A 23,929-nucleotide genomic window follows, 5' to 3' on the forward strand; every position below is an offset into this window, starting at 1 on the left:
TGTTTGCACGATGGGTAACGGGCTGCTGCTGGGGAGGGATGTTGAGGAGCAGGAGGAGGATGCAGAAGCAGCAGCCAGCATCATGTTTGTCACCGCTCATCTGTTCCAAAGGGCAACTCGGTGGCCGCTGCATTGCAAATGCTCATCCTTCCACCTTTTGCTCACTGTCCATCCTTAGGCACTAGCAGATGCAGTTTCAGGAGGTGTATAGATAGAACTCATCCTTTAATTGTAACTCATTAATACTTCAAAGTGAAAGCTGCACTATGGCTCGGCTTCTTCCCTATCCAAACGCATACCAAACCCAAACCACTTCTAATAATGTTTTACAAAGTAATACCCCACTCCTGCTATAGACTTCTTCCAAAATTATTATTTCGACAAGAAACATGAAGGAAAATGATGAAAGTACTGTTTCAGGGAGGAAAAGAACAAAAATGAAATACTTTTCTCAAGTGCTAACAGTGTGTGTACTAGAGAAGAAAAACTGTGCACTGAAATTGCAACATTAAACCAACAAAGAAGAGCAACTTCTCCAAGAAACTCGTTTGAGTCCCACTGTTCTGACAAATAAGGCTGATGCAATTATGGCTGGAGCCTCTGGCCAGCAAAGTCAGTGGTGGCTCCAGCCTGGAGCACTCTTGTGCCACTAGGGAGGGGCACAGAGCAGCTCCTCTCAGATCATCCTCGCTGCCCTGGGGCTATGGAGCACCTTTGATCTAGATGGGACTTACCTATGGCTTCCTAGCTGCAGCAGTGTATGGTTGGAGCCTGTTATTCTGAGACAATTAGGGGTTTTTTTTGTTCTTGCATATGTGCAGGCTAACTGACGAAACTGTAAAGATAAGCTCACCACAGCATGTCTGAGGTACACAGACCAGATGCGATATCTGCAAATAGTTCTGTAAAGAGAAAAATCCCAGAAGTTTCGTGTAAAACATGTCAAGAAATGAATGGGCCTGCTCCTACACAGAAATTTTTTGATACTAGTCATCTACAAATCATCTCCTGCAGGCTTCTTATTCATGGAGCTGAAACATGCTTAAAAGCATAGGAGGGAAGGCAAGAGTGCTGAGTGGACACTTTGGGTGACTGGCATTAGGAGGAGCAGTGTCTCTCCCTGCCTGCTTGCAGCTTTGCCTGCTTCGCCCCCCCCATCGCAGGAGATGAGCAATGTGGAGCACACACGACCAGGGCATCGGGGTGCTGTCAAGTGTCTCTGCAGCCCAGACAAAAAGCAACAGGGAAAACGCGTAACCAAAAAAATGCTTCAATGAATATTCTAGCATAGCCTTAGATTTCAGCATAACAGTGGCATGTCTTTCCCAAAAACGGGTAGGATGCAGTGGGTTCGTGAATCTGCATAGGCAAACATACGGGATGTAAGTGGGGTTTGAGGGCCTCCTGCTTTTGAGGGACAGGAGGAGCGTAGGTGGGTGACGAAGCTTGTCAGGGTTTGGTGGAGTGGTGCATAGAGAGTTCTGATGTCTGCAGATGAAAAAGCAGGTATCGGTGGGATGGATCTGTGTTTTCCCAGGAATACTGAGATTTATGGGATGAAAGAGAGATTTACCCAAAAAGCACTTCAAAGGAGTATTTTTCTACATTTTCTACTAAGGGTAGTGTTAACAGACTTCTCCATACTGAGTGGAGAGCTCTATTTAGGCACACTTTGTAGGAACAGTATTTGAACTTCTTAGAAAACCTGACCTGATGAAGAAGTCTTCCGTTAGATGTTTGTTAGGAAGGCACAAATTTACTTTCCTTCTGTAAGATTTGCCCTACGCCTCGTGCCTGTTAGGAGACAGAAAGGTTGCACGTGGCTAAAAGAATGTGCATGAAGAAGATGTCTGGGTATATAGGCATTATGTACTGAAAATACATCTTGCAGAAACACGCTAAAGGTGAATAGAGGGTCTATTGTATTTTCCAGAAAGTTTCGAAAAATATCTCCTGCCTTTCTAGTGATAAGGACATCCCTTTTATACGCTGTTCAGAAGGCCCCACCAGGAGGGGTTCGTGGAAAGGAAATTCTAACAGCAGAAAAACGTTTTGTTGCCTTGTTAACTGGATGTGCTTGTGTTGAAAAAGGCTGGGTAGGGTGCTGAAGGCTTTACATTATTTTTTTTCTTTTTTTCTCAGTATGTGCTGACAATGAGAATGAACTAGAGGCAGACCAGCAGATGGACAACTTGTACCTGAAAGCTTTGGAGGGATTTATTGCCGTGGTGACACAGGATGGAGACATGATCTTTTTGTCAGAGAATGTCAACAAATACATGGGTCTTACCCAGGTAACTTGTTCCCTAACACTTTCCTGTCTTTGTAATACAATTCCTAGAATCGAGTCCTATGCCTAAATGCAGAAAAACAGCTGCGTGTCACTGCAAAAAAGTCTGGAAATAAAATGTCTTATTTCTCAGGCAGGTACCCTGCACACCAAACAACAGTGGGGGTTTTCCCTCTCCCTTTCTATCAAAGTTGTAGTCTCTTTGGTGACTGCAGACTTGCCTTCCTAGATATTACCGTGGAGAGAATGGGCATTTATTCAACTTGTGCTTTAGACTATGGGAAAGAGGGGACGGAGCTGCTCTTTTGGGTCCCTCCTTTTCTGCTTTGTGGATTGAGGGGTTTCTTCTTCTATGTTGAAAATAACCAGACTGTTAACTGCACCATGCAAATCCAAAGATAGGGAATTGATCTGGGAAGAAAATCAGAACTTAGGCATAGGATAAACAAAGGAAGGGTCACAGGATTTGTGTCTGTGAGCATCCTGTCAATGCAGTTACTTCTAGCGACCAATTTCATCTGGACAGGTAGTGTTTAGAAGCAGATAAATACCATTAGTTGCTTTTATTTGGCTAAATATAGTTCTTACTCCTGCGCAGGTGGAATTAACTGGACACAGCATTTTTGACTTCACTCATCCATGTGACCATGAAGAAATTCGAGAGAATCTGAGTCTGAAAAATGGTAATAATGAAAATAGAAAAGAGTCGCTGTTTGCTTTTTAAATAACCAAATTAAGTAATTGGCTGACAGTAGAGATCTGTTAGTCATGGAAAAGGGAATTTTCATTTCTAGAGTAATCATTAACAGTTATTCAATATTTTGCAGATTTGTTTTGTTTTGCCAAATATTGCTTATATATGATAGCACTAAGAATTGTTTGCTTAGTGTTTTCCTTTCATCAAGTTAAGACAGGCATAATGTTCTCACTTGTAACACTTTGCAAAGATTTATGTGCTGCAAGCTAAAACATACGATTAAATGCACAAAGTCCCATTTAAGTTCCACTTAAAGTTTTAGGTCTGAGCTCTACAAACTGCTCTTCAATGGTCCATGCATCTTTGGTGGTCTCTGCAGGTAAATTATCTGAGAATTAGTTTGTTATTTCTGTCAAATCCTTCATGCTTATAAATAGAAGAAATCAAGAAGCAAAACTGAGAAAATTCATTTACTATTTTCCTTATACAGGTCCAGGCTTTGGAAAGAAAAGCAAAGAGATGTCAACTGAGCGTGACTTCTTCATGAGGATGAAATGCACCGTTACCAACAGAGGCAGAACTGTTAACCTCAAGTCTGCCACATGGAAGGTATCATATTTTAGCCATAATACATGGGTTTTATGTAAAAAGACATTTTGCCATGTAGAGAAAGTACATTCTAAGTTTGTTTCTCGTTCAAAAATCCTTATTTCAGGTTTTACACTGCACTGGACAAGTTAAAGTGTATAACACTTGCCCTCCTCACACTCTGTGTGGATATAAAGAGCCTCTTCTCACCTGCCTTATAATAATGTGTGAGCCTATTCAGCATCCTTCAAACATCGATATCCCCCTGGACAGCAAGACCTTCCTGAGTCGCCATAGCATGGACATGAAATTTACCTACTGTGATGACAGGTAAACTTCACTGATTTTTCCTTTCCATAGGTGTTTCTATCTTCTTGAACAAAACAAGCAGTCCTTCCAAATGTCCTCTTGTGTGGACCTGGTAAGCAAGGACTAGAAGAAGGTCCAGTCTGTTACCAAGACAGGTATTCAGTGGCTCATTTAATCCATTTCAAATCTCAATTTAGGCAAAAGAGTATTCCTGTTGTACTTCCTCCTCCTGCTCAGTTTGGAATTCAAGTTCACTGGCAGATGAGGCAACTCGGAGCCATAAGCGTTAGCTTCTTGGGTTTTAACAAACTGAAGAGTTCACAGGATTTCTGTTCTTGTTTTTTAGAGAATGTCTGAAATGACATGCCTTACGGACCTTAGTCAAGGACCGTCTTATGGTTGATTTGGCCCAGGATGCTATTATCAATTAGCTGGAAAGTACTTTATGCTCTAGATTAGCTAAGAATTGCTAAGGCATCCAGAGCATCTGCAGCTATGAAATGGGGTTGCAGCCTCTTGCTCAATTAAAAGCAAACAACCTTTGCTGGTTATCTGTCTGCTCCTTTTCATGGCGAAATGAAGGGGAGGGGAAGATCTTGGGTCAAGCAAGGGGCTGTGTCCTCTGCTCCCCACGTTTCCCTCTTGAGTAGAAAAATGGAGATCCCCCGTGTCTCTGCCTGCCTGATTTTCCCTGGGATCTCTGTGGCATTTCATACTGTCTACCTCTTCTTCTTGTCTACATATTGTGGTAACCATCTTCCCTCGTGTGAGTGAGCCCCAGATCCCTTCCCATGAAGTGTCCTCCTGCTCCCCATTTCCCCAGAAAGTCCTGTCTGTATTGTTGTGGGTTTGGTGTTTGTTTGGGAGTTTTTTAAGTTTATGAGATCATTCCTGAATTTAATATGAAGTTTTTTGTCTAGTGAAACTAGTCTGCTGAAATTTAGAGATGCTAGCAACTGCCTGGGTCTGTAGGGTTATCAGTGGGATTATACGTATGCTTGCATTTTACACAAAAACTCGTGGGATTGAGATCTTGGTTATTTTTTTCATCCTTCAAGGTTTTTTTAAAACTTGTGCTAAGCAAGATCATTATTTTAAACAATATGATGAAGCAACCGTATAAACTAGCAGTGTTAGCAGTTGTGGATGAAAGCAAGATTACAAGTGTGAAACTTGTGACTGACCTTCTTCCGACCTCTCTGAGAATTTAGCAGCAAGTGTGCTGTAACTAGAAATGTCCTCTGATGTAACTGCAATAAAACAGACTTCTTTTTTTTTTCTTTTGTGTTAATACTTTCAGGATGAAAATACTGATATCTCAATAGGATTTTGCTGATGGGGGCAGGGCAGGCAACAGTATGGTAGCGACTCTTTATTAAAAGCGATGTACCTCTGAATTACTGGGGACATTCAGTAGCAGCCTAGAGGAGAGTAACAGAGGATTTTGCATCACTCGCATATCTCTGCCAGACTTGATGCAGAAGCAATTATAAATGAGAATTAGAGGGACTGATACTATCCCATTAGATACACGTACTTATTTTAAAAAGAATGACATATTATGCCCTGTCTTAGACAGTAGGAATTGATTTATGGGGAAAACTTTTCACATGGCAGTGAAATACAACAGCTTCCTCTGGAGGATTTAACTTGTAGGGAATTTCAGAGATTTTTCTTTAAAACCGGGCAACAAAACAGCACGTCTTTTACTAGATAGTTTTGCTTGGATGTTTCATTCGTGTTTTATTGAGATTATGATAAAGCTGTAAAAAGCCGGCCAGGCCAGAGAAGTAAGAGACCTCATGAACCTTTCAGGTTCTTCCCAGCAGATCCTCCTGGCTCTCACTTCCCTCCCAGAGGGATGTTGATTTCTCTCCAACAGGCAACACATCACTAGACACATAAAAATGCAAAACACTCAGCTGTTCTTATCAAATTCGGTGCTGCTAGACAAATTGTATTGAAGGAGCAGTTTATGCCAGGAATGTAAATCCAGGCTGAGGAGCGGGGGAGGAAAAGCAGCATGTGCCAGTCAGATGCCTAAACCCTTTTCAACCTGCTCTGGCCTTTCTGCAGTGAAGCAGCAGGGCTGACACAGCTCGTTGCTCCTTAAGAGATTGCGTGTTTCCAGTTCAGGGCTGATACCACTGAGGGCTGCAGCGATCTGAGTGTCCCCTTTGCAGTTCATCTGGTGTGGGCAGGTCTGCTTCCAGGGGGCATTAAGTTTTTATTTTTAAAGCATTCAGTTAAGTAAACTCTAGGATTTCTGAGGAAGTAGCTTAATGAATGGCAGCTGTGTTGGACCTTACTAATGGAAGCATCCACCATCAGGGTGAAGCTTAAGTGGGTGCAGAAGAGAGCTGCCCTGGCACATGAAGCTCAAATTTATCCTTGCGGAAAATGAGGATCACATCTGTCAGCTCCTTAGGAAAGCTCGTAGTCTCTGTCTGTCACAAAGCGACACACAAAATATAGGCTGTCCACCTTTCAACACTTTGTAACAAAAACTAGTTGGCTGACATGACGTGCCTTGATTCTTTTGGTTTTTCCTCGGGAGGGTTCAGGACAGATGTGATATGAAGCGGGCAAGACTGGCCATCCCTCATTTAAAACGTGTGAGACACTAGCCCATATATTTTGCTTTCCAAAAAATAATTTGTGTATGTGGGCCTGTGACTCGCCAGTGGTTAGGTGGGATATGTTTGTATTCTTAAAACAGCTTTTGCAAGGTGATGAGCCTGTAAAGAAAGGTTTGCGAGATATAAATAATAAAAATAGGTTGTTCTGTTAAATGGCTACTTCGGCCATTCCTGGAGAGCGATTTAAAAATGTTCCCTTGCTCCACTTACCTTGGCTAAGTGGTTTACAGGAAGGATTATTTTAGCTGTAGTACGGAAATGCTGATCAGTGGTACAATTCAAAAATCCAAGTGAGGATTTAGTTCAGCCGCACAGTGCTTTTGTGTCAGGGAGGATTGCCACTGAGGGTGTTTTAGTCAGAAAAAAAGGCAATTCTTTGTACGAAGGCAATTTTGTTACCTTGGTGGCATAGCTGATGCTCAGCACATCTTCCCCTGCAGGGCCACAGGGGCGATGGGTAGGTACAAATGGCAGCTCTATGTTTCTGTGGTGGAAAAACACACAAAAGTGAAAACTGTGTCTGAATTTGATAGAAAACCCCAAAACTACTTCAGGTGCCCCAGCAACAGGCCGTCTCAGCCTTTATGGCTTATGCATAACAAAGGAAAACCATACGCTGTGGTTTGGGAGGGGACCTGGGTTTTGAAAGCAGGGAGGGTAACGTGGCATCGTGGGTGGTGTTGCCTTTTCACCTTCATCCCTGAGACCTCTCTGGGGTGCTGGGGAGGGGAGAGGGAAGCCGTGATTGCTGTGGGCAGCATGCGTGAGGGGAGAGAAGGATAAGGAAACAACTCTATTCTGCACGGGGCGCGATGCGCAGGCGGCGGCTCCGAAGGCTGCGTCACAAACCAGTTCCCTGGCACCGGCATGCTGAAAAGCGTATGTTCCCCATTACTTTGAAGGCATGGCTTGCTTTGGGGAATTGTATGTTCCTGGTTACAAGAAACCCAATTAGTTATAGTCTTTTTTGCCTTGTCTTGATTGGAACATTTTAATGGAAAAACTGAAGAAGAAAAAGGAGGAAAGGGGAGGGTGTATGGTGATTTGGAATAGGATGCTGCAGGAGGATGCAATGCCAATAGTGTTGGTCCCAGTTAGGTTTCTCCTAATACGAATGTACACGTGGGATCCAGGCTGTGCCTGACTGAGAGGAAGCTGAGTTGTATTGGGCTTCCAGATATGTCCCTGTAAAACAGAAATACGCAGGCGCGAGACCTTATATGAGGGTTTAAGTCAGTTTGCCACTTGACCTGTATTAGGGAAATATTTTTAAATTAGTTCAGAATGCAAATAGGCATTTGAAAGGACCTCCTGTCCCTTGATCCCTGTTCAGGGAGGAGGTCCAGTATGGAGACAATAGTGGTGATATCTGAAGCCAAAGATCCAAATTTGGCAAAACTGGCTTTTGGTATGTGCCATATTTAAGAAAAAACATAACCGACTTCTTTTGTTAATAATGAAACTTTGATTTAGATGGACCAAACAAGTAGGAGAGCCAGAGTCCTGGTGCAGTTTTTAATGTACCCATCTAGTTGTTTTGCTTAGCAGGGCAGGTACACCTGACCAGGCCAGCCGTCCCTCTGAGGAGTGGATGGGGGTCCCAGGGTTTTGCATTTTATTTTCTTCTTTGGCCTGGGTTAGAGTGGAAGAAGCCATGAACGTTTTAGAGAGGAAATGTGGGTACTTGTCAGGACTGCCGCGCTGCCCTGCCGCCCTCTCTATAGCAGGCTGGCAGAGTGCTTTAACCCCAGGCGCAGCGGCTGGGCTAGGATTTAATTTTTTTCTTTCCTTTTTTTTTTAAATCATTCTGCTTTAAGTATAACTTTGTTTGTTTGCATGTTCCCGTCAAGACCAATTTAACTTCAATAACTTGGGAATGGTTTGAATACAGAAAGATTTTGTTGAGATCCACACCCTCACACACACAGTCCACACACGGCCCGACGAATATACACCCAGCTCTTTTTTTACGAGCAGTAAACATTACAGCAGTCTTTCACAAAGAGCCTGACTTCTCAGTCCTCACGATACTATTTTAACTCAAGAAATGGTATACAATAAAAAGTTTTGTGCTCCTATAAAGAGACAGAAAAGCACAATTTTAAGAAAAACCAAAGCACTTGAAATAGCTCATCCCTTAGGAGATGCAGCCTTTGAAGCAGTGAGCTTTGTTTGCTTTGCCATCTCTCAAAGAGATAAAGTAGGGCAAAGTTGTACAGATCTAGAAATACAGGATTCAGATCGCTTGTTTCTCCATTGTGTACCCTAAGCACAAAACTTTGCCTTAACTCCACGTCCTAAGAAATGGGTATATTAAGAGAAACTAAAGTAGTGCTCAAAATAGTGTTTAAGTCGCGGTAGTTGGGACAGATTCGTTACTGTGGAGGGCTACTGCCCACCTCTTTAATGTGTTTTCTGAGATTTTGACCTCAATACATCATGGTGACAAGTTTAGCTCAGAAAACTGAAGGGCCAGTCTGGCAAAAGTAAGATTCTCCCAGAGCTATTTGTGCTTTCAGAAACAAGTGGTGAACAGGAGAACAAACAGCCTCTCAGCCCACCTGTCTTCTTCAACAAAAATTATTATTATTATCCTTCTAATTGGCACCAATTTAGCTTTTACAAATGCAAAGGAAACACAAAGCCTACCATGGCAGGAACGCCATCCAAAACCACCATACAGTTTGTTTTCCAATTTTGTCATTCCACAGCTTGCACAAAGAGCAATTTTCCTGTCTGGTGTCTAAGCAAAAGTAGGAGTCTTGTGTTCTGGACTCAGGTTTGTAAACGACCCTTTGGTCCCACGGGACGTATGCATTTCTGTGACTCTCTTAGTTAGGTACTCCTCCTCCTCCTCATAGCTCCGTAGGATGCTTTTTCCTTTGCACTTAGTCCTCTTGTGTATTCACTTGGCATGTCGTATTGCTAAGAGGAGGCTCCTGTGGAAAGCACACGTGGAGTTTGGAGGGTGCACCTCACTTGGTGAGCCTCAAAATTGATGCTCAAGTGCGGTCAGTGCAGAGACCTTCGCCGAAGCACTCGCCGCCTCCTGGCCCAGGTGCTGTTCAGGCTCTCGGCTGTGGCCAGTCTTCCACGGATGTTTCAGGAGGGTCACAGGACGGGTGTGATGGAGACAGGGATGGAATTGGCTAATCTGATTTCCAGCCTGCCAGCCTTTTTTAAGCTTTTTCAGAGTCAGCAGCACCAGAGGAGGAAGAAAGGAAGGTGCGATCTGCCAATTCATGCACCCAATCCCAATACTGCCAGCAATTCTTGGAGAGAGGGTGTTTGTTATAAAATAGTGGTATTTTAAAATCTATCTAGGAAACACTGTCAGCCAGCTCTAGGGTTTTTTTGGGGGGATGGGAGAAAGAAACATTCTATAATTTTTTTAACAAATCATTTCACTCCCAGGAGTGTTTAAAGAGGAACGTAATGAATCTGAATAGTAGTTACAGGTTAACAGTTTAGTTAAAAAGGGCATAGAGGCTGTTTGGCTGTTTACTTTTTTTTTAAGTAACTATTTTAAAACAATTACTCTTGATTAGTATTTCACTTTTCCCAGGCATGGGTTCAGAATTTGGCCAGTGTTGTGGGGTTTGTGGGTAATTCTTTGATATCTTCTTTTTATCTTTCTGTGCACTTTTTAGTTGGTTGTAGGAAAAAGATATCAACCCACCACTTGCTATCTTTCGTCCAAGATTACATTAGATCTAATTATATTTTACATTATCACAGGAGCATCCCACCGCAAGTCATTCTGTGCCATGGAATGACCAGAAGAGTAATTTTATAGTGAGGGCGCTTGTTATGAACAGCGAGGAGCAATTTGAGAGGGGAATTACAGGATTGGAAGAAACAATTTGGCATAGAGATTGCCATTCCTGTATGATAAGAGTTAAGAGGCCCTCAGCCTGCTGTAGCATGTTGTGTTCTTCGGTTGCTATCTCAGTTCCACTGTTGACACCCATGAAGGCTGTAATGTGGTTTTGGATTCGCATTGGTGCTGCTGGGTACATGATGCTCCTTTTTTTTCCCATTATCTTTATTTCCTTTTCCTTCTCCCCACTCACCACCCCCCCCACACACACACACGCGCGCGCGCGCACACACACACACACACACTTGGCTCTTAGCTCTCAGTGACTGGATTAAGCGTAAATCCTCAACTTCCTGAATTTTAAAAGCCTTCCCCTTGTGATGAGCTCCAAACTAACCAGGATGGTTTTATGATACTATGCCATGATATAACCAAAGGCCATAGTTTCTGTTTTTAAAGGCTGTATATTTACACTGGTCCTGGCAAAAGCCTCTGGCCACTTTCACGCAGTCGGCTGGGACACACTGGTAAAGGCAAGCAGCAACTGTATTTTGGGAGCCTTACTTTTATTAGGGTTCCTTCTGTATTTGTTGTTTCTCTGATGACCAACTCATTGTGAGAGCTTCTGTTTTTGTTAAAAACGAACAGGCAATTGTGGTTTCAGAGCAAAGTTACAGATTTGACTGGAGTGCAATTGAAAAGCTGAGAAGCTTGTTAGTGAAGAGAGTCAAGAAAGCAACTCTTTTTGAAACCTGATTCAAGAATTTCCCCTTTGTCAGTCTAATTGTAAGCATAAATAAAACTGCAAACATAAACAGAAGAGTAAGTCTTTGGGGGAACCCAAAAAAAATTACTAAATTCTTTGCTAAGCTAAACCATTATTAGCGAACCCAGGTTCGTTCCATGGAAATCGGGACAGAGAGTAGTTTTCAGAGTGACAAACCCAAGGTGTCCCGGGGGGTATTCGCTATAGAGTTCCGTGGAGGCGAGGGAAAAGCTGACTCAACGCCTTGGCGTTCAAACCATACACAAAATAGCTCCATCTCATGTGTCTTCCTTGCTGGAGGGGGATGTGGGAGATGAATGCCATGTTCCTGCTCTGTTTGTTTTACAGTATTTACATGTCTGTCTTGTAAAGACATGCTCGTGTCTGGAGGGCTGGGCCAAGGCAGTCCTTCCAGGGAGTACACAAGCCTGAGGATGCGTCTCCTAAAAGTAGCAATGCCACGAATCAAACATGGTGGTGGCAGATATAAAGCCTTTCCAAGGGAGTCAGTGCGAGGCATAAAACTCGGGCACTGCCGTTGATGGCAGCAACGTGCTGCAAGATGTGACCATTCCTTTGCAAACCCTCCCGGCTTTTCAAGGTTCATGACAGCTTAGTGGTCTGTTTGTAGTCATTTTTGATACTGCTCTCCGCGACATTACAGGTTGTTATTGCAGTTTAAAAGCTAGGAAAAGGCATCTAAGAGTGTTGTGGCTGACTTGGAAAACAGTAATGTTTCCTTCTTTCCCCAGAAGATACGATATCTTTGATTTTGAATGTATATAGAGGATTTTTTTCTTTTTTTTTAACTAACCATGTTTCCTGTAAAGTTGTGTGTGATGGTATTTCAAATTGAGTTTGGGACAAAAGAACCCTTTTCTTCCACCCACTCAGAGAAAATAATCTGCACAGTTTGGTGACCTATTTTCATTTATTCAGGAACTTGTGAGAAATTCTGCCTTGCCTGAGTACTCAGAAAGGCTCTGAAAAAAGGTCTAGTTTTTGAGATCATAGCTTTCTTTGTGTAAAATCCTACTTATTTTGTGGATTAGTCACCCAAGTAACCTAATCCGTATGCTAAAGTTCTCATATAATTGAGAAACACTAAGTAGAAGAGCTGAACCTTTTCTTTTAACTGCCCTTAATTTCTCACCTTGCGTTTTTATTTTATTAAATGCAATACCCAAAGTAGTGATTTAATCCTTTTGTGTATGTTTTTTGAATGTACATGTACTTTTAAACCTGACGGTGCCAACCACTACCCCCCTCCCATGCATCTGATTTTGAGTGATGGTAGTCGGGAGTTTGTGCATATAGTGGACAGATTGAGAACTTCATCAGCCACGGTTTTCCAGTTAAGAACTTCTATAAGAGATACTGCGCAAGAGGCCTGAGAAAATTTGCAACACACATAGTGACATCCCTAGGAATTATTATTCCAGTAGTAGTAGAAGGCATTTTATTCTGAACATGGAAATATTTCAGAAGGTGATCAGAAGTCCTCTACAGCTCCTAATGTGTTTGGAAGTTCAGAATTTCTCATATTGTGGTTTTAATTTCGTTAGTCTAAGGACTAGAGCTGATAGCTGCCCTGCACGCATAAGGCTAAGGCGACCTGAATTTTAAACATTTGTTTTTTCCTTAACCCAGAATAACAGAGTTGATTGGATACCATCCAGAGGAGCTGCTGGGCCGTTCAGCGTATGAGTTCTACCATGCCTTGGATTCGGAGAGTATGACCAAAAGTCACCAGAACTGTAAGTCACATTCTTTATTTTTCTGCCTAGTTTGCACGTAAAGCACAGCTTGCGGGTACCTCAATAAGTAGTTGAAAATACAAATGCACCTTGTCTGTAGATATTCTCTGAGAACAGTATTTACACTTTGCAAGAAAGCTCACAGGTTGCCCTGATTGTCCAGCTGAAACCTGCTGCTGATCTTTCCAGAGGGTCTGATTTTTGCCATAATTAAAACTAAAGTCGGATGGTAGAGAGCAGAATCGCTGTCTCTCTAAGGGATGATACAAGGATCAGCTGAAAATTCGAAAAGCTGAGTTAGGCAGTACTAGCCTGGTGAGAAATGTGTTTACTGGTGGCATTATCCTTCTGGTGTGCCATTGGGCTCAGCAGGAAGAGCAGCTGTAAAGGGTAACAGGAATATTGCAGTGTATTTTTGAATGTCTTTCTTCTGCTACCAAATAACAACTATCTTCCCCACCCAAAACAGATGTGCGAGGAGATTTTCTAAAAGGGATATTCATTAAACAAATAATATATACTGCCAGGAACAGCTTCTTCTTGTTATTCTTATGCCTATGTGAACTGCCAGTTTTAGCTGTTTTAATGTAAAGTACCCTAATTCTTCCGGGAGCAGAGATCAGAGCCGAGATCTGCTCCCCCTCTTCAGCAGGCCACACAGTTACGCTTCCTCTCTTTCACACATAAGGTGCCTTAAAGTTATTGAATTAAAATCTTCGGTCTCTGTCCTTAGAGTTGGTGTTATGGCTGGAGACAGCACGGTGCACTAATGCACAAATGACATTCCTCACCCTTGGCTGTTACAGCCACTGAACTAGTGTATGGGAGAGTTCTCAGCAGCACATCACTAAAATGTCTGCTGCCGCTCTTTTTATAAAAACAAAGCAAAGCTCCTAGACTGGAGTCCACAAACTGAAAAAAAACCCCACCTTGTAGTTAGTATGATCAAAGTCTCTGTCCTCAGGAAAAAGGACCGTGACTTAGGTCATGTCTGTGTGGAATTGCCCACCAAACAGACTTACAGAAAGTATTTCTGTACTTCCCAGAGAAAAGTAGCAGCAAAAAGTAACTGTCTGACCTTAAGGGGGAAAAGGGAACATGCGTTAGCTCTAATGGCAAGGATTCAGGACAGCTTTGAGTTGAAATGTTACTTGAAAGAATGTTTGGCAGTGATTAAATTTGTGTGCTGTAAAACAGTGTTGGTATGAATCATCCTGTTTCCAGAGCTGCTTTTAAAAAAAAAAAAAAGAAATCACACTATACTTACTGAGAGTTGTCTGGGAATGTATTTGTTAAAATTTTTTCCTAGGTAGTGTGTTCATGCTTTTAACAGTGAAAAGGAATTAGTGATATTCATAGATAGGATGTCCAGGCCCTGTGCTGGGCTACCAAGAGTCATCCCGAGAAATCAGTGGGTATGGCGCACTGTTGCTTTTGAATCGTTGTGTTGCATTTCTAAGAATGGGACAGCACCGGGGAGGGAATGAAATGAGAGCTGGCGGTCTCTTTGGTAACAGGAGTGAGAGAGCGAGCCCTTGTTGGTTACCCCTATCTAGTTACTTAAACGAGACCACTGAGTTGGGACTTGCCCATGTAAAGATTTCTGGAGAGTTTCTAGTACCCATCTTGACCGCGCATTGATGGACGTTGTTCCTCACTCTAGCAATTCAATTCACCTCGTGTAGTGCAGAGTTTATGTCTAGATGCCATTTGTGCCTACTGAAAAGGGCCATGTCCTACAAGCTTTGGCTGTTGGGCATGAGGACTGGCGGAGAAGCACAGTGAAGGTAAGGGAAAGTCTAGAGGGGTGAGTTGTAGCAGCAGGAGTGCTGAAGGCACTGTGCGCTGCACGGTTTCTAGAGATTTAGGATCAAACTGTTCCATAGTGTTTATGATAGCGTGGGATTGACATGGATCATCTTCACTGTTGGAAGCACAGGACCAAAGCCTGTGCTGTGATAAATGCTGTTGCCCACAACAGAGCCATGATTTTACAGTGCCAGCAAATTTGACCCCTTTAGTTTTTCTAAGATAAGTACTTCCCTTGTCTTCTGGGACAGTCGGGCTTCTTACCAACTCAGAGAACAACCACAAAGGCAAAGCAACAGCAAGCTGTGACTTGAGAAAACACACATAAGCCCTCCAAATAGGAAACCCGTAGGTCTCATAATGCATGCCATTGAGACATTGTTCTAATGCGCAGAGTAACCAAGCAGGTATATAGCTTATACACAACTTAATAGTTCTTCCTAGCATGTAGCCATACAGAACTTACTAGTTCTTCCTGGCCGTGTTAATTTATACATGGAAACATCCCCCTCAAAATCAATGTTCCGCACACTTGTATTTATTAAACAATTTTTATTAGAAATATGCTATGTATAGAGTATATATTCATGCAATAATACAGCCATCGATTCTGACAGTGCCAGCCATTTAGTGTTGTACAGATGCATAGGAAATACTAGAGAAGGGTGACTTTAAGTTTGAAGAGAGAGGGAGAAAAAACTCAAATAAGTCTCTTGGATAGAAGCAGAAGTCCTTCCATTTCCTTCTTTCTAATTTAGTGATAAATCGTGCCTATTGCAGTTTTACTGTACTGCAGTTGGTTGTTGTTGTGTTGTTTTTTGGTTTTTTTTCTTGAGGTGAAATAACAACCTCACATTTGAGCAAGCCACAATGGTGTTTGTGTTCTTGGCTGGCAGTATAGTTGCATATAGAGTACGAAAGTCTTAATTAGTCACCGTCAAATGGAAGATTAGAATGCGTTTGGCAGTATTTAGCGTACGCAGTTTTTCACGTGTTATGCAAGCAAGATGAAAATCTCTGTCTTGTCAAATCTACACAAAAGATTGACTGCAGTGCTATATTTTCCAATCCGGCAATTAATAATCTATAATCGCTTCCAGTTAGAGTCTGGTCTTGTTGCCATTAAAGCCAATGGGAATTTTGCTGTTGACTTCAGTGGGGAGCTGAATGTCACCATCTGGGAGCTGCCACTTGGCAGTTCGTAGCAGAAGTTTGCCAAGCCTTCCAAGCGAATCATATTTCTCAAGTGTCTCTCAGCAATTGAAAAACAAATTTTGTGTTCAATTAAATTCATCCCTGCTTTCCCCACCTAAAGATAAGGAATAAAATTGGAGCTTACTTCATTGAGATGTTACTAGTTCTGTAACTAGGTACAGGTAATGTATACTTTAAAAAAAAAAAAAAAGAGAAGCGAGAAGTTCACTCTGAAGGCAGAACCTTAAATGTAGCGTTGATAACAAAGTCAGCAGTTACAAGTGTATTAGTAATTTATGAGATTACCCCACGGAGGATCCTGCTGTACTTTATTATATCAGAACATGACATGCTTTGAATAATAATAATAAAAAAGATTAAAGCAGTAAAAAGCTTCTTTGTAATGTAACAGGCGCCTGCGCTGTGACTCTTATTGATGAGCTGATGATTAGGAAGCAGCGTAATTATGTTTCACAAGCAGAGCAGAACAGTCCAGTCACCAAAACACTTTGAAATGAAAGCCTTTTGATTTTGTTCCACCAGAAGTATTTAATCAATAAAAGTAATGTTTTACTTTGTCTAAATAAATCAAATGAAGGATGATTAAATACTCCTAGGAAGAAAACAAACAAACTTCAGAGACAGAAGGATAAACACAGCAACAATTATCTGCAAAACAGTTGTTGCATTTCACTGGCCTGGATTTGTATGTTTGTATGGTGGCGATGTAGGAGAGACTGACAAGAAATAGCTTCTGTTAGTGGCCACATTCGCAAGGAATTTTTTTGTACAAAGACTGCAGAATCCAGTTTCCAGCCTTACTGAGTCAAACTGCATTATTTTTAGGGCATTAGTTTGGTGGCATACTGTCTTCAGGCGTAAAAGCTGTTTAAAAGGAAAGGTTGCCAGTGTGGTCAGAGCTTTAGCCGAGCCAGTTCCCACTTCTGCTACTCAGTGCAACTACCCCTGCTTACAAACACAAACCCTTATTAATAGGAGTAATGCTTGCATGCTCCAGCCCCAATTTTATTGATGTTGGTGGACAATATTTTTCCTCAACTGACAACTGTGAATTACATGACAATATTCACTGCTTTTAGGAAAGGATTTGCAACACACAGGACACCATAAAACTTTACATGTCAGCACTCCAGAGCTCCATACTGAAAACTCGTTCTCTTCAAATATTCTAAAATATTGGAGGGGCGGGGATTTCACCCTTCAGGCATCTAGATGAAGCTTTAAACCCAAGTCGCACTATTGTCACTTTACTGCTTGAGAAACACAGGCCAGTTCAAAAAAACATTTCAAGTTCAATAAACATTATTTGATTTGTCACACGGGTCTTGGTTCCTTCTAGGCTGCTAATTTCAAGCGGTTGCAGAGGAACAACACATCTCGAGCAGACAGACAAATACAGTAGTTCAGCTTTATTTTATTTCTCCTAGGTAAAACAGTCCCATTTACATTACATTCTTAATTTTGCTACTTTTCAAAGAGTGATATTACTTCTTCAGCCTCTTAAGAACAATGCTCTGCTAGTGCCACCTTCGCTTTATTTGTGATGTTGCTATCTCCTGCTCCTAACTCTAGGGTATAAAAGGAGATAGGTATAGATTTAACCTGTGAGGGGTTTTTTGGGTTTGTTTTTTTTTGTGAGTATAGCTTTTAAATCATCTGACTCTTGGGCTTATCTGTCACCTAAATAAATACACTTTTCTACAGATCAGTTTGGGAGCCTAAACTGAGGCACTTCCAGAACAGGGACTTTCAAGAAACATGCAGTCAACAGGCATTATTCTGAGGGGCAATTAGGATCTTAAATTAAATGCAAAAAAAATCCCACACCGAGTGCTTAGACCATTTAAAGAACTCAAATGCCAGGCATCTTGAGACCTCAAATTAACATCCCCTTTTGTATTTAAAATGGCCAAATTTTCCCAAAGTTACACATCCTTGCTTACAAATATCGTAGGGTAGTTTTGCATAATGAAAACTCAGAAGCGGGTTTATTTACAACAAGCGTTACATATTGTGCGTTCCTGTCCTGCTGCATTATTTATCTCTCTCTGCCCCCTTTTCTCAGTGTGTACAAAAGGCCAAGTAGTGACGGGCCAGTACCGTATGCTTGCCAAGCACGGCGGATACGTATGGCTGGAGACTCAAGGGACGGTGATTTACAATACGCGCAACCTCCAGCCTCAGTGTATCGTCTGTGTCAACTATGTGCTGAGGTACGTCGTACAGGACAGAAAAACTATATACACATTCACATGCTGGAAGAAGTGCAAAAATCAGAGGGTCTACTTATTCAGCGTCGTTGTTCTGAAATCAGTTTAGTCGTGTTTGTTCAGTCTTGTTTACTGATGTTAGACATCAGTGAAAAATGCGGCATGCCCGTTCCCATACACGCTGATGAAATACACCGCAGCCGTTTTCTTCCGCAGAGCGGCTGCTCTGCTGCTACAACAGAGTATAAAGCCTGCACTGAAGATTGTATCATGTAACACAACGGCTAATATGTTTTGTTTTTCTAATGCCATGACAGAGAGATAAAATTAAGTAGTAATTGTATCTTATGTTGCTAGGAGAAGCTGTTTTCCATCTCAGAAATCAGGACCAATCAGGAGTTTTGCCTCTGTTTGGCAAAACTCAAGTATTTTTGGTCCTAGATGGGGCCAAAACAGGAAATACTTATTTGAGTGATAGTCTCTAGGTCATTATAGCCTCAACTACGGCCCTTTAAAAAGCAGAGCAACAAAGCCCTGAGTATTCCCACAGAAGTCCTGACCACACTCTCTGCGTCATCTGAGATGGTGGTGCTCAGCAACGCTGGAACTGTGCCTCGCCTGTTGAGAGCCTGGCATGTGACCGAGAGAGGCCAAACGCTTGTATGGTCCCCAGCTTTAGAGAGTTTGTACTGCCTACATTACCCACGTCTTTTTTTTTTTTTAGAGTGCAAAATACCTAAAACCTATTTTCTTGTTAGTGAAATTGAGAAGAACGATGTTGTGTTCTCCATGGACCAAACGGAATCGCTCTTCAAGCCTCACCTGCTGACGATGAGCACCACCTACGAGAGCGGCATCCCTGGCACGGAGAAGAGTGACTTCTTGTTTACTAAGTTAAAGGAGGAACCAGAGGAACTTGCTCAGCTGGCACCAACACCTGGCGATGCCATTATTTCCCTGGATTTTGGTTAGTATTTGTATGAATAATTTTTGTGCAACAGAGAACCACATATGAGCCTACATTTAGAAACTTAACAGACGCGGTCTGTTTGCTGTGTGTACAAAATGAGGAGTAATGGCTATAAGAGCCCACGTGCTCGCACCAGTGGAAAATTTCTATGAATGAGAGCAGAATCAGGCTTTCTTGCTGAACTAACCAACATGCATTAAGTCTATGCCAACTTATTGTCATGGCAACTAGGAGCAGCGTTTACTTTCAGTGAATAGCTGCAATTATATCATAACACAGCACAACCTAAAAGCATCCATTAATATTGTTAAAACTCCATGCAGGGACACAGAAGTTTGAGGAAGCCCCTGCCTTCACCAGTGCTGTTTTGACACCAAACAAAGCCTGGCCAGCAGAAGTGAAAAGCCACGCTGCTCAAGGTGAAACACTGACGATACCATCCTTTACAATGCCTCAGATTGCACCTGGCAGCAGTACTCCAAGTGCAAGCAGCAACAGTAGTTGTTCCACGGTAAGAAGAGCTTTAAAAAAAAATAAATCCATGTTATGTTTTGTATGTAAGTTCCATCAACATATGTCCCATTAATATAGGTTTTCATGTTAGAAGTCCTGTCTCATTGCTTATTAACAAGGCCCAGTGTATCTGTATCCCTCCTGTACTACGTAAATCTTAAGAATCAATAGCAAAAACATGTAATGGGAACTATATCCTGCTTTTACATTGCAGGCCTCATTTTCTCCCAGCTGTCCCTCAATAATTATTATAACCTATAAAACAATTAGTAGAAGAATGTTCTACCACCTTTCAAGGAGTTAGCCTTAAATAAAAAGCCAATGTAAAATGGTGTGGTCACTAGCAACATCGCCCCAGACGCGTATGGCCTCTTTTTGTTTGTTCACTGGAAGTTATGGTCTCTAGTCCAGAAACTTGACACAACTCGGGCTTTTGAGAGGAGCTCCACAGAGTTCCTCACTGGAAGAATGAATGTGCTTTCAGGGCAATGTCCCCAAGAGCCGGAGCCACTCTTAGCCAGCCTTTACTAGAGGGTGTCCAATTTTAATAAAGACATGGAGGTAGTGCTAAGCATCTCTCTTCTTGACACAAGTATTTAAATAGCGTACATCTCATGTTCCTCGTCTGCATTGCCAAAAAAACATTTAAACAAAAACAACAACTAGGTTCCTTTATTGCGTGCGTTTGTTTATGAATATAGCTCTCCAATTTTGTAGTGACGAGTAATCTTGTGTTGGAGAAAAGCATGTGATAGAAGCAGACAGTTTTGGGTTCTGAGGACACTGTATACCTAGAGCCTGGCATCGTAGGAAAGATCTGTTACTGAATAGCACGATGCTAAGGCTATACTGTAGTTATCTTGCTGCTTATAGCAAATTCTTATTTGTGTGCAGCCAAGCAGCCCAGGAGATTATTACAGTTCTGTGGATGAAGATCTTAAGATTGAGGTGATTGAAAAACTCTTTGCAATGGACACAGAATCGAAAAGTCAGTGCAACTCCCAGGTAAGGAACTAATAGCTCTTCCAAAAGCCATGAAAATCAGTCCTCTGCTAGCAAGTAGTACAGATGCATGCTGTATGTGCAGGTACAGTAACATACATGCAAACTGCCTTTGCACATGTACGCCAAAACTCTGATGCAGAATGCTAGCAATAAGGTACACTTTCAAAAGCTGGGGTGTAAATTTCTATCCCTAACTGTGAAGCAAGTGCCTTAGGATGTCACTGTGGTGGCACTGCTAAGAAGAAAGAAGCAGCAGAGAGCTTTCAGAATTTGGAAGCTTCTGTAGACGGGATAACGAATATAAGCAGCTGCACTTTTTTTTAATCTGGCCTAATGACTAGCAAGTAAACATCCTTTCTAGAACAAAATATAAATAAACTAATTCTTGCAAAACCTCAAAGGGAGAACGAAATGCCCCTCATAGCACATGTCTCCTTTAACTACAAAATGAAAACTGTCATTTTGGATATATTCCTCTTGTCTTACCTCCTGGAGGATTTCAAGGAGATGTGACAATTACTTGCACATGAAGTAACAAAGTATCGGTCTCCTGCATTCTAATCAGGATGTAAGTGTAGAAATTCCCTCTATAAATAACTCTTTTCATCCTCCACTATTACAACATTACATCAAGTGAATAAAAGGTGTAAACCTGATTCAGCCCAACTAATTTTAGGCACTTAATTGAAATGCCTTTGTTAAGAGCTTGTGTTTCTTAATAGTTAAGAGAAAGGAACAGGCATTGCTGGGTGGGTAGCTCAGACTTTAGGCTCACCTCCTTCTATTAATCCTATGGAAATTTTGGGTCCAAATGAGGTGCTGCAATTTGCCAGTGCAATTTGCAGACTTAGCAAGACACAGGTAGGCTGTAGTCCATATCCCGAAGAAATTTCATCTAGGTTCGGATGTAGAAACAGCAATGAGAGCAACAGAAAGAGTGGACAGACAGGAGGAAAACATGGGATCAGGATCAAACTCAGCGCAAGACTCGATATGTGCAAACTTCAGTTTTGTCAGACTCAGCATCTGCTTGCACAGGCGTGTCCCACCACAGCAGCAGGTTTGTCTGGTGGCAGAAATGCGTGTTAGAAAAGTGCCCCTGTCATGAACTGACTGTGGGGCCAACATTCATTTCCCTCTCTGTTCAGCTCTGGTCAAATGCCAAGAGAAATGAATTTACATACGACTAGTTCTCCAAGAGAAGGAAAAAAAAGGCGGGGGGGGAACAACAAACAAACCAGATTTAAGTGCAATAGTGTCCTTCCAACTACATTTCTTAAAACTTATGCATTTTTTTTCATGTAGCTGGGTTACGAGAAAGCTATGTATTCTATTTTAGCATGAAAAAGCCTGAGGTTGAACTACATGCCACATGTTGTAGAGTCTTGGCAAACAAGTTATTCAAAGCTTAACGAAACACAAGATCTAGTTCAGATCACTGTGATGTTGCAGGCTGCATGCAAGCTGCTTTAGCAAATACTGCTTATCCGGAAGCTTTTTTCTTCAATTTTTTTGTCTTACTTTGCTGATGATTATATGATGAAACGTGTATGCTAGTCATAGAAATAAGATCTTTAAATAGGACCTAGCCAGTTTCATGTAGGTAAATTTGGTGTACAGTGATTTTTTTTAGTTTCACATCTACCAGTATTTCATATCACACTAACTGCCACAACTATTATTAACGGTTAGTTTCTTTATCAACTTAATTTCTTTTTGTGCAGACTGACTTCAATGAACTGGACCTTGAAACCTTGGCTCCTTACATTCCTATGGATGGAGAAGATTTCCAGCTCAGCCCAATCTGCCAAGAAGAACGTCCGCTCTCTGAAAGTGCACAAAATACCCAGCAGAGTCTAAGTAGCATGAGTACCCTCTTCCAACCCCTTGCTTCTGCTTCACAGAATCAGTTCCTCCCAGAGAAATATTGCCCACAGCTATCAAATAAAAACATTAACCCTGGTCACGGGTCCCTGTCGTCGGTGTTCTTCAACAATGTGAGTAGGTCATCACTGCCACCGTACCATGACCAAGCCAGCACTCCCCTGTCTTCGATGGGGGGAAGACCAAACACCCAGTGGCCACCTGATCCCCCGTTAGAATATGTTCCTGCTAAATGGAGACTCATGAATAAATACTCAGGATCCCTATCAAGTTCCCCTTCAGGGCCACCAGTACATTCTCCCAGCATGCCCATATATAAAAAAAGGTAAGAGTTTTTGGGGTATAACTATGTATTTCACTCAGAAAATATTGGGGGCGAGGGCATAATATTGAAAAAGTCTTTTTTCTCAGTTAAACCGGAGTCGTCGTTTTGATAGGCATCAGACTGCACTTTTGGGGAAATGAGTGTGGCGCTCTCCCAGCGGCAGTCAGTCTTGGGGAATCAGAAGTGGGCTATTTTTTTGCTGCCTGTAAGGACGCATGAATGGATTTCCTGCTGGTTGGGTAAAGATTACCCGAGTAATTTTGCGAAGCCTGCCTAACTTTTATGCAGTTATAAAAAAATTCTGAAAAGGCTTACTGGTACAGCAGTAAGCTGGGACCTGTGCATGTTTTCTTATTTTCCACATATTTATTTTTTGCACAACAGAAAATAGGGGAGAGGGAGGGATGATAGTACTTTTATTGTTGGCGTATGTAAGTGTTACAACTGAGATGATTTGAAATTACAGGGTGTTTTTTCTACAGCCCTTCTTTTGCTTGATCGTTTCCTTACACATGTGAACAGTAAGGGATGAGATGTAGATCAGAGTCTACAGTCCTGGAAGTTTCCTATCATAGCTAGAAGTTTCTCTGTAGGTCTCAGATAGCACGCAGCATGTGGATCATCCGTGTTGGTCATGCTCAAACACTCAGGGAATACATAAAATCGCAATGGTCATTTTAAAACATGAATCTGTGTGGTTTACCTGCAGTTTGCTTTCTGGTATTTCTTGTTGTTGGCAGAAATGCCAGCGTCTGAATACACATCTGGAAAAAGAGGGTTTGTCCCCAAACAACCACCTGTGTGTTCCTGTTTAGTATGCAAAGTAAGGGGACAGGCACAACCCTCAAAATGCTGTCCTTAAAAATCACATGACTTTCTTCACCACAGCATTTTTATGTCTGTCTGGAGATTCCTAGAGGCTGTTTATGCTAGACTTTCATTAGTCAAAAGTCAAAAGTTTTCGAAGCTTGTGTGATGACTAACAAAAGGAAATAAAAACATTTGACTTTTGAGGTCTGTCCACTGTGATGTGTCAAAGACACCTGAAATGTCTTTAAATGAAGGAATCCATGTAAATGAACAAGACGGTTTAGATTTGCCTCCCTGCCCACTCACCCAGAGATCTTTTCTC

At 41.9% G+C, this 23,929-nt stretch overlaps 2 protein-coding genes across 4 annotated transcripts in view; one reads left to right on the plus strand and one right to left on the minus strand.

The window, feature by feature from the left end:
• Positions 1 to 23,929, plus strand: part of EPAS1 (endothelial PAS domain protein 1) — an 81,002-nt gene that overhangs the window by 53,023 nt on the left and 4,050 nt on the right. The window contains exons 3-13 of one of the 2 annotated variants that reach the window (XM_063328635.1): positions 2,143 to 2,294; positions 2,889 to 2,973; positions 3,304 to 3,366; positions 3,478 to 3,596; positions 3,703 to 3,905; positions 12,760 to 12,866; positions 17,956 to 18,103; positions 18,859 to 19,067; positions 19,394 to 19,581; positions 20,478 to 20,588; positions 22,313 to 22,797. In XM_063328635.1, coding sequence (XP_063184705.1) covers positions 2,143 to 2,294; positions 2,889 to 2,973; positions 3,304 to 3,366; positions 3,478 to 3,596; positions 3,703 to 3,905; positions 12,760 to 12,866; positions 17,956 to 18,103; positions 18,859 to 19,067; positions 19,394 to 19,581; positions 20,478 to 20,588; positions 22,313 to 22,797 — 1,870 coding nt within the window. The remainder of the gene's footprint in view (positions 1 to 2,142; positions 2,295 to 2,888; positions 2,974 to 3,303; positions 3,367 to 3,477; positions 3,597 to 3,702; positions 3,906 to 12,759; positions 12,867 to 17,955; positions 18,104 to 18,858; positions 19,068 to 19,393; positions 19,582 to 20,477; positions 20,589 to 22,312; positions 22,798 to 23,929) is intronic. The other variant, XM_063328636.1, reaches the window with a different exon arrangement.
• Positions 14,235 to 23,929, minus strand: part of LOC134512838 (uncharacterized) — a 115,947-nt gene continuing 106,252 nt past the window's right edge. The window contains exon 3 of one of the 2 annotated variants that reach the window (XR_010070257.1): positions 14,235 to 15,984. The gene's annotated coding sequence lies outside the window, so the exon portion shown is untranslated. Of the gene's footprint in view, positions 15,985 to 20,595; positions 21,484 to 23,929 lie in introns of those variants that run through there. The other variant, XM_063328637.1, reaches the window with a different exon arrangement.

Source organism: Chroicocephalus ridibundus, chromosome 3 (assembly GCF_963924245.1).
Source record: "Chroicocephalus ridibundus chromosome 3, bChrRid1.1, whole genome shotgun sequence".
In the NCBI taxonomy this organism is placed as follows: Eukaryota; Metazoa; Chordata; class Aves; order Charadriiformes; family Laridae; genus Chroicocephalus; species Chroicocephalus ridibundus.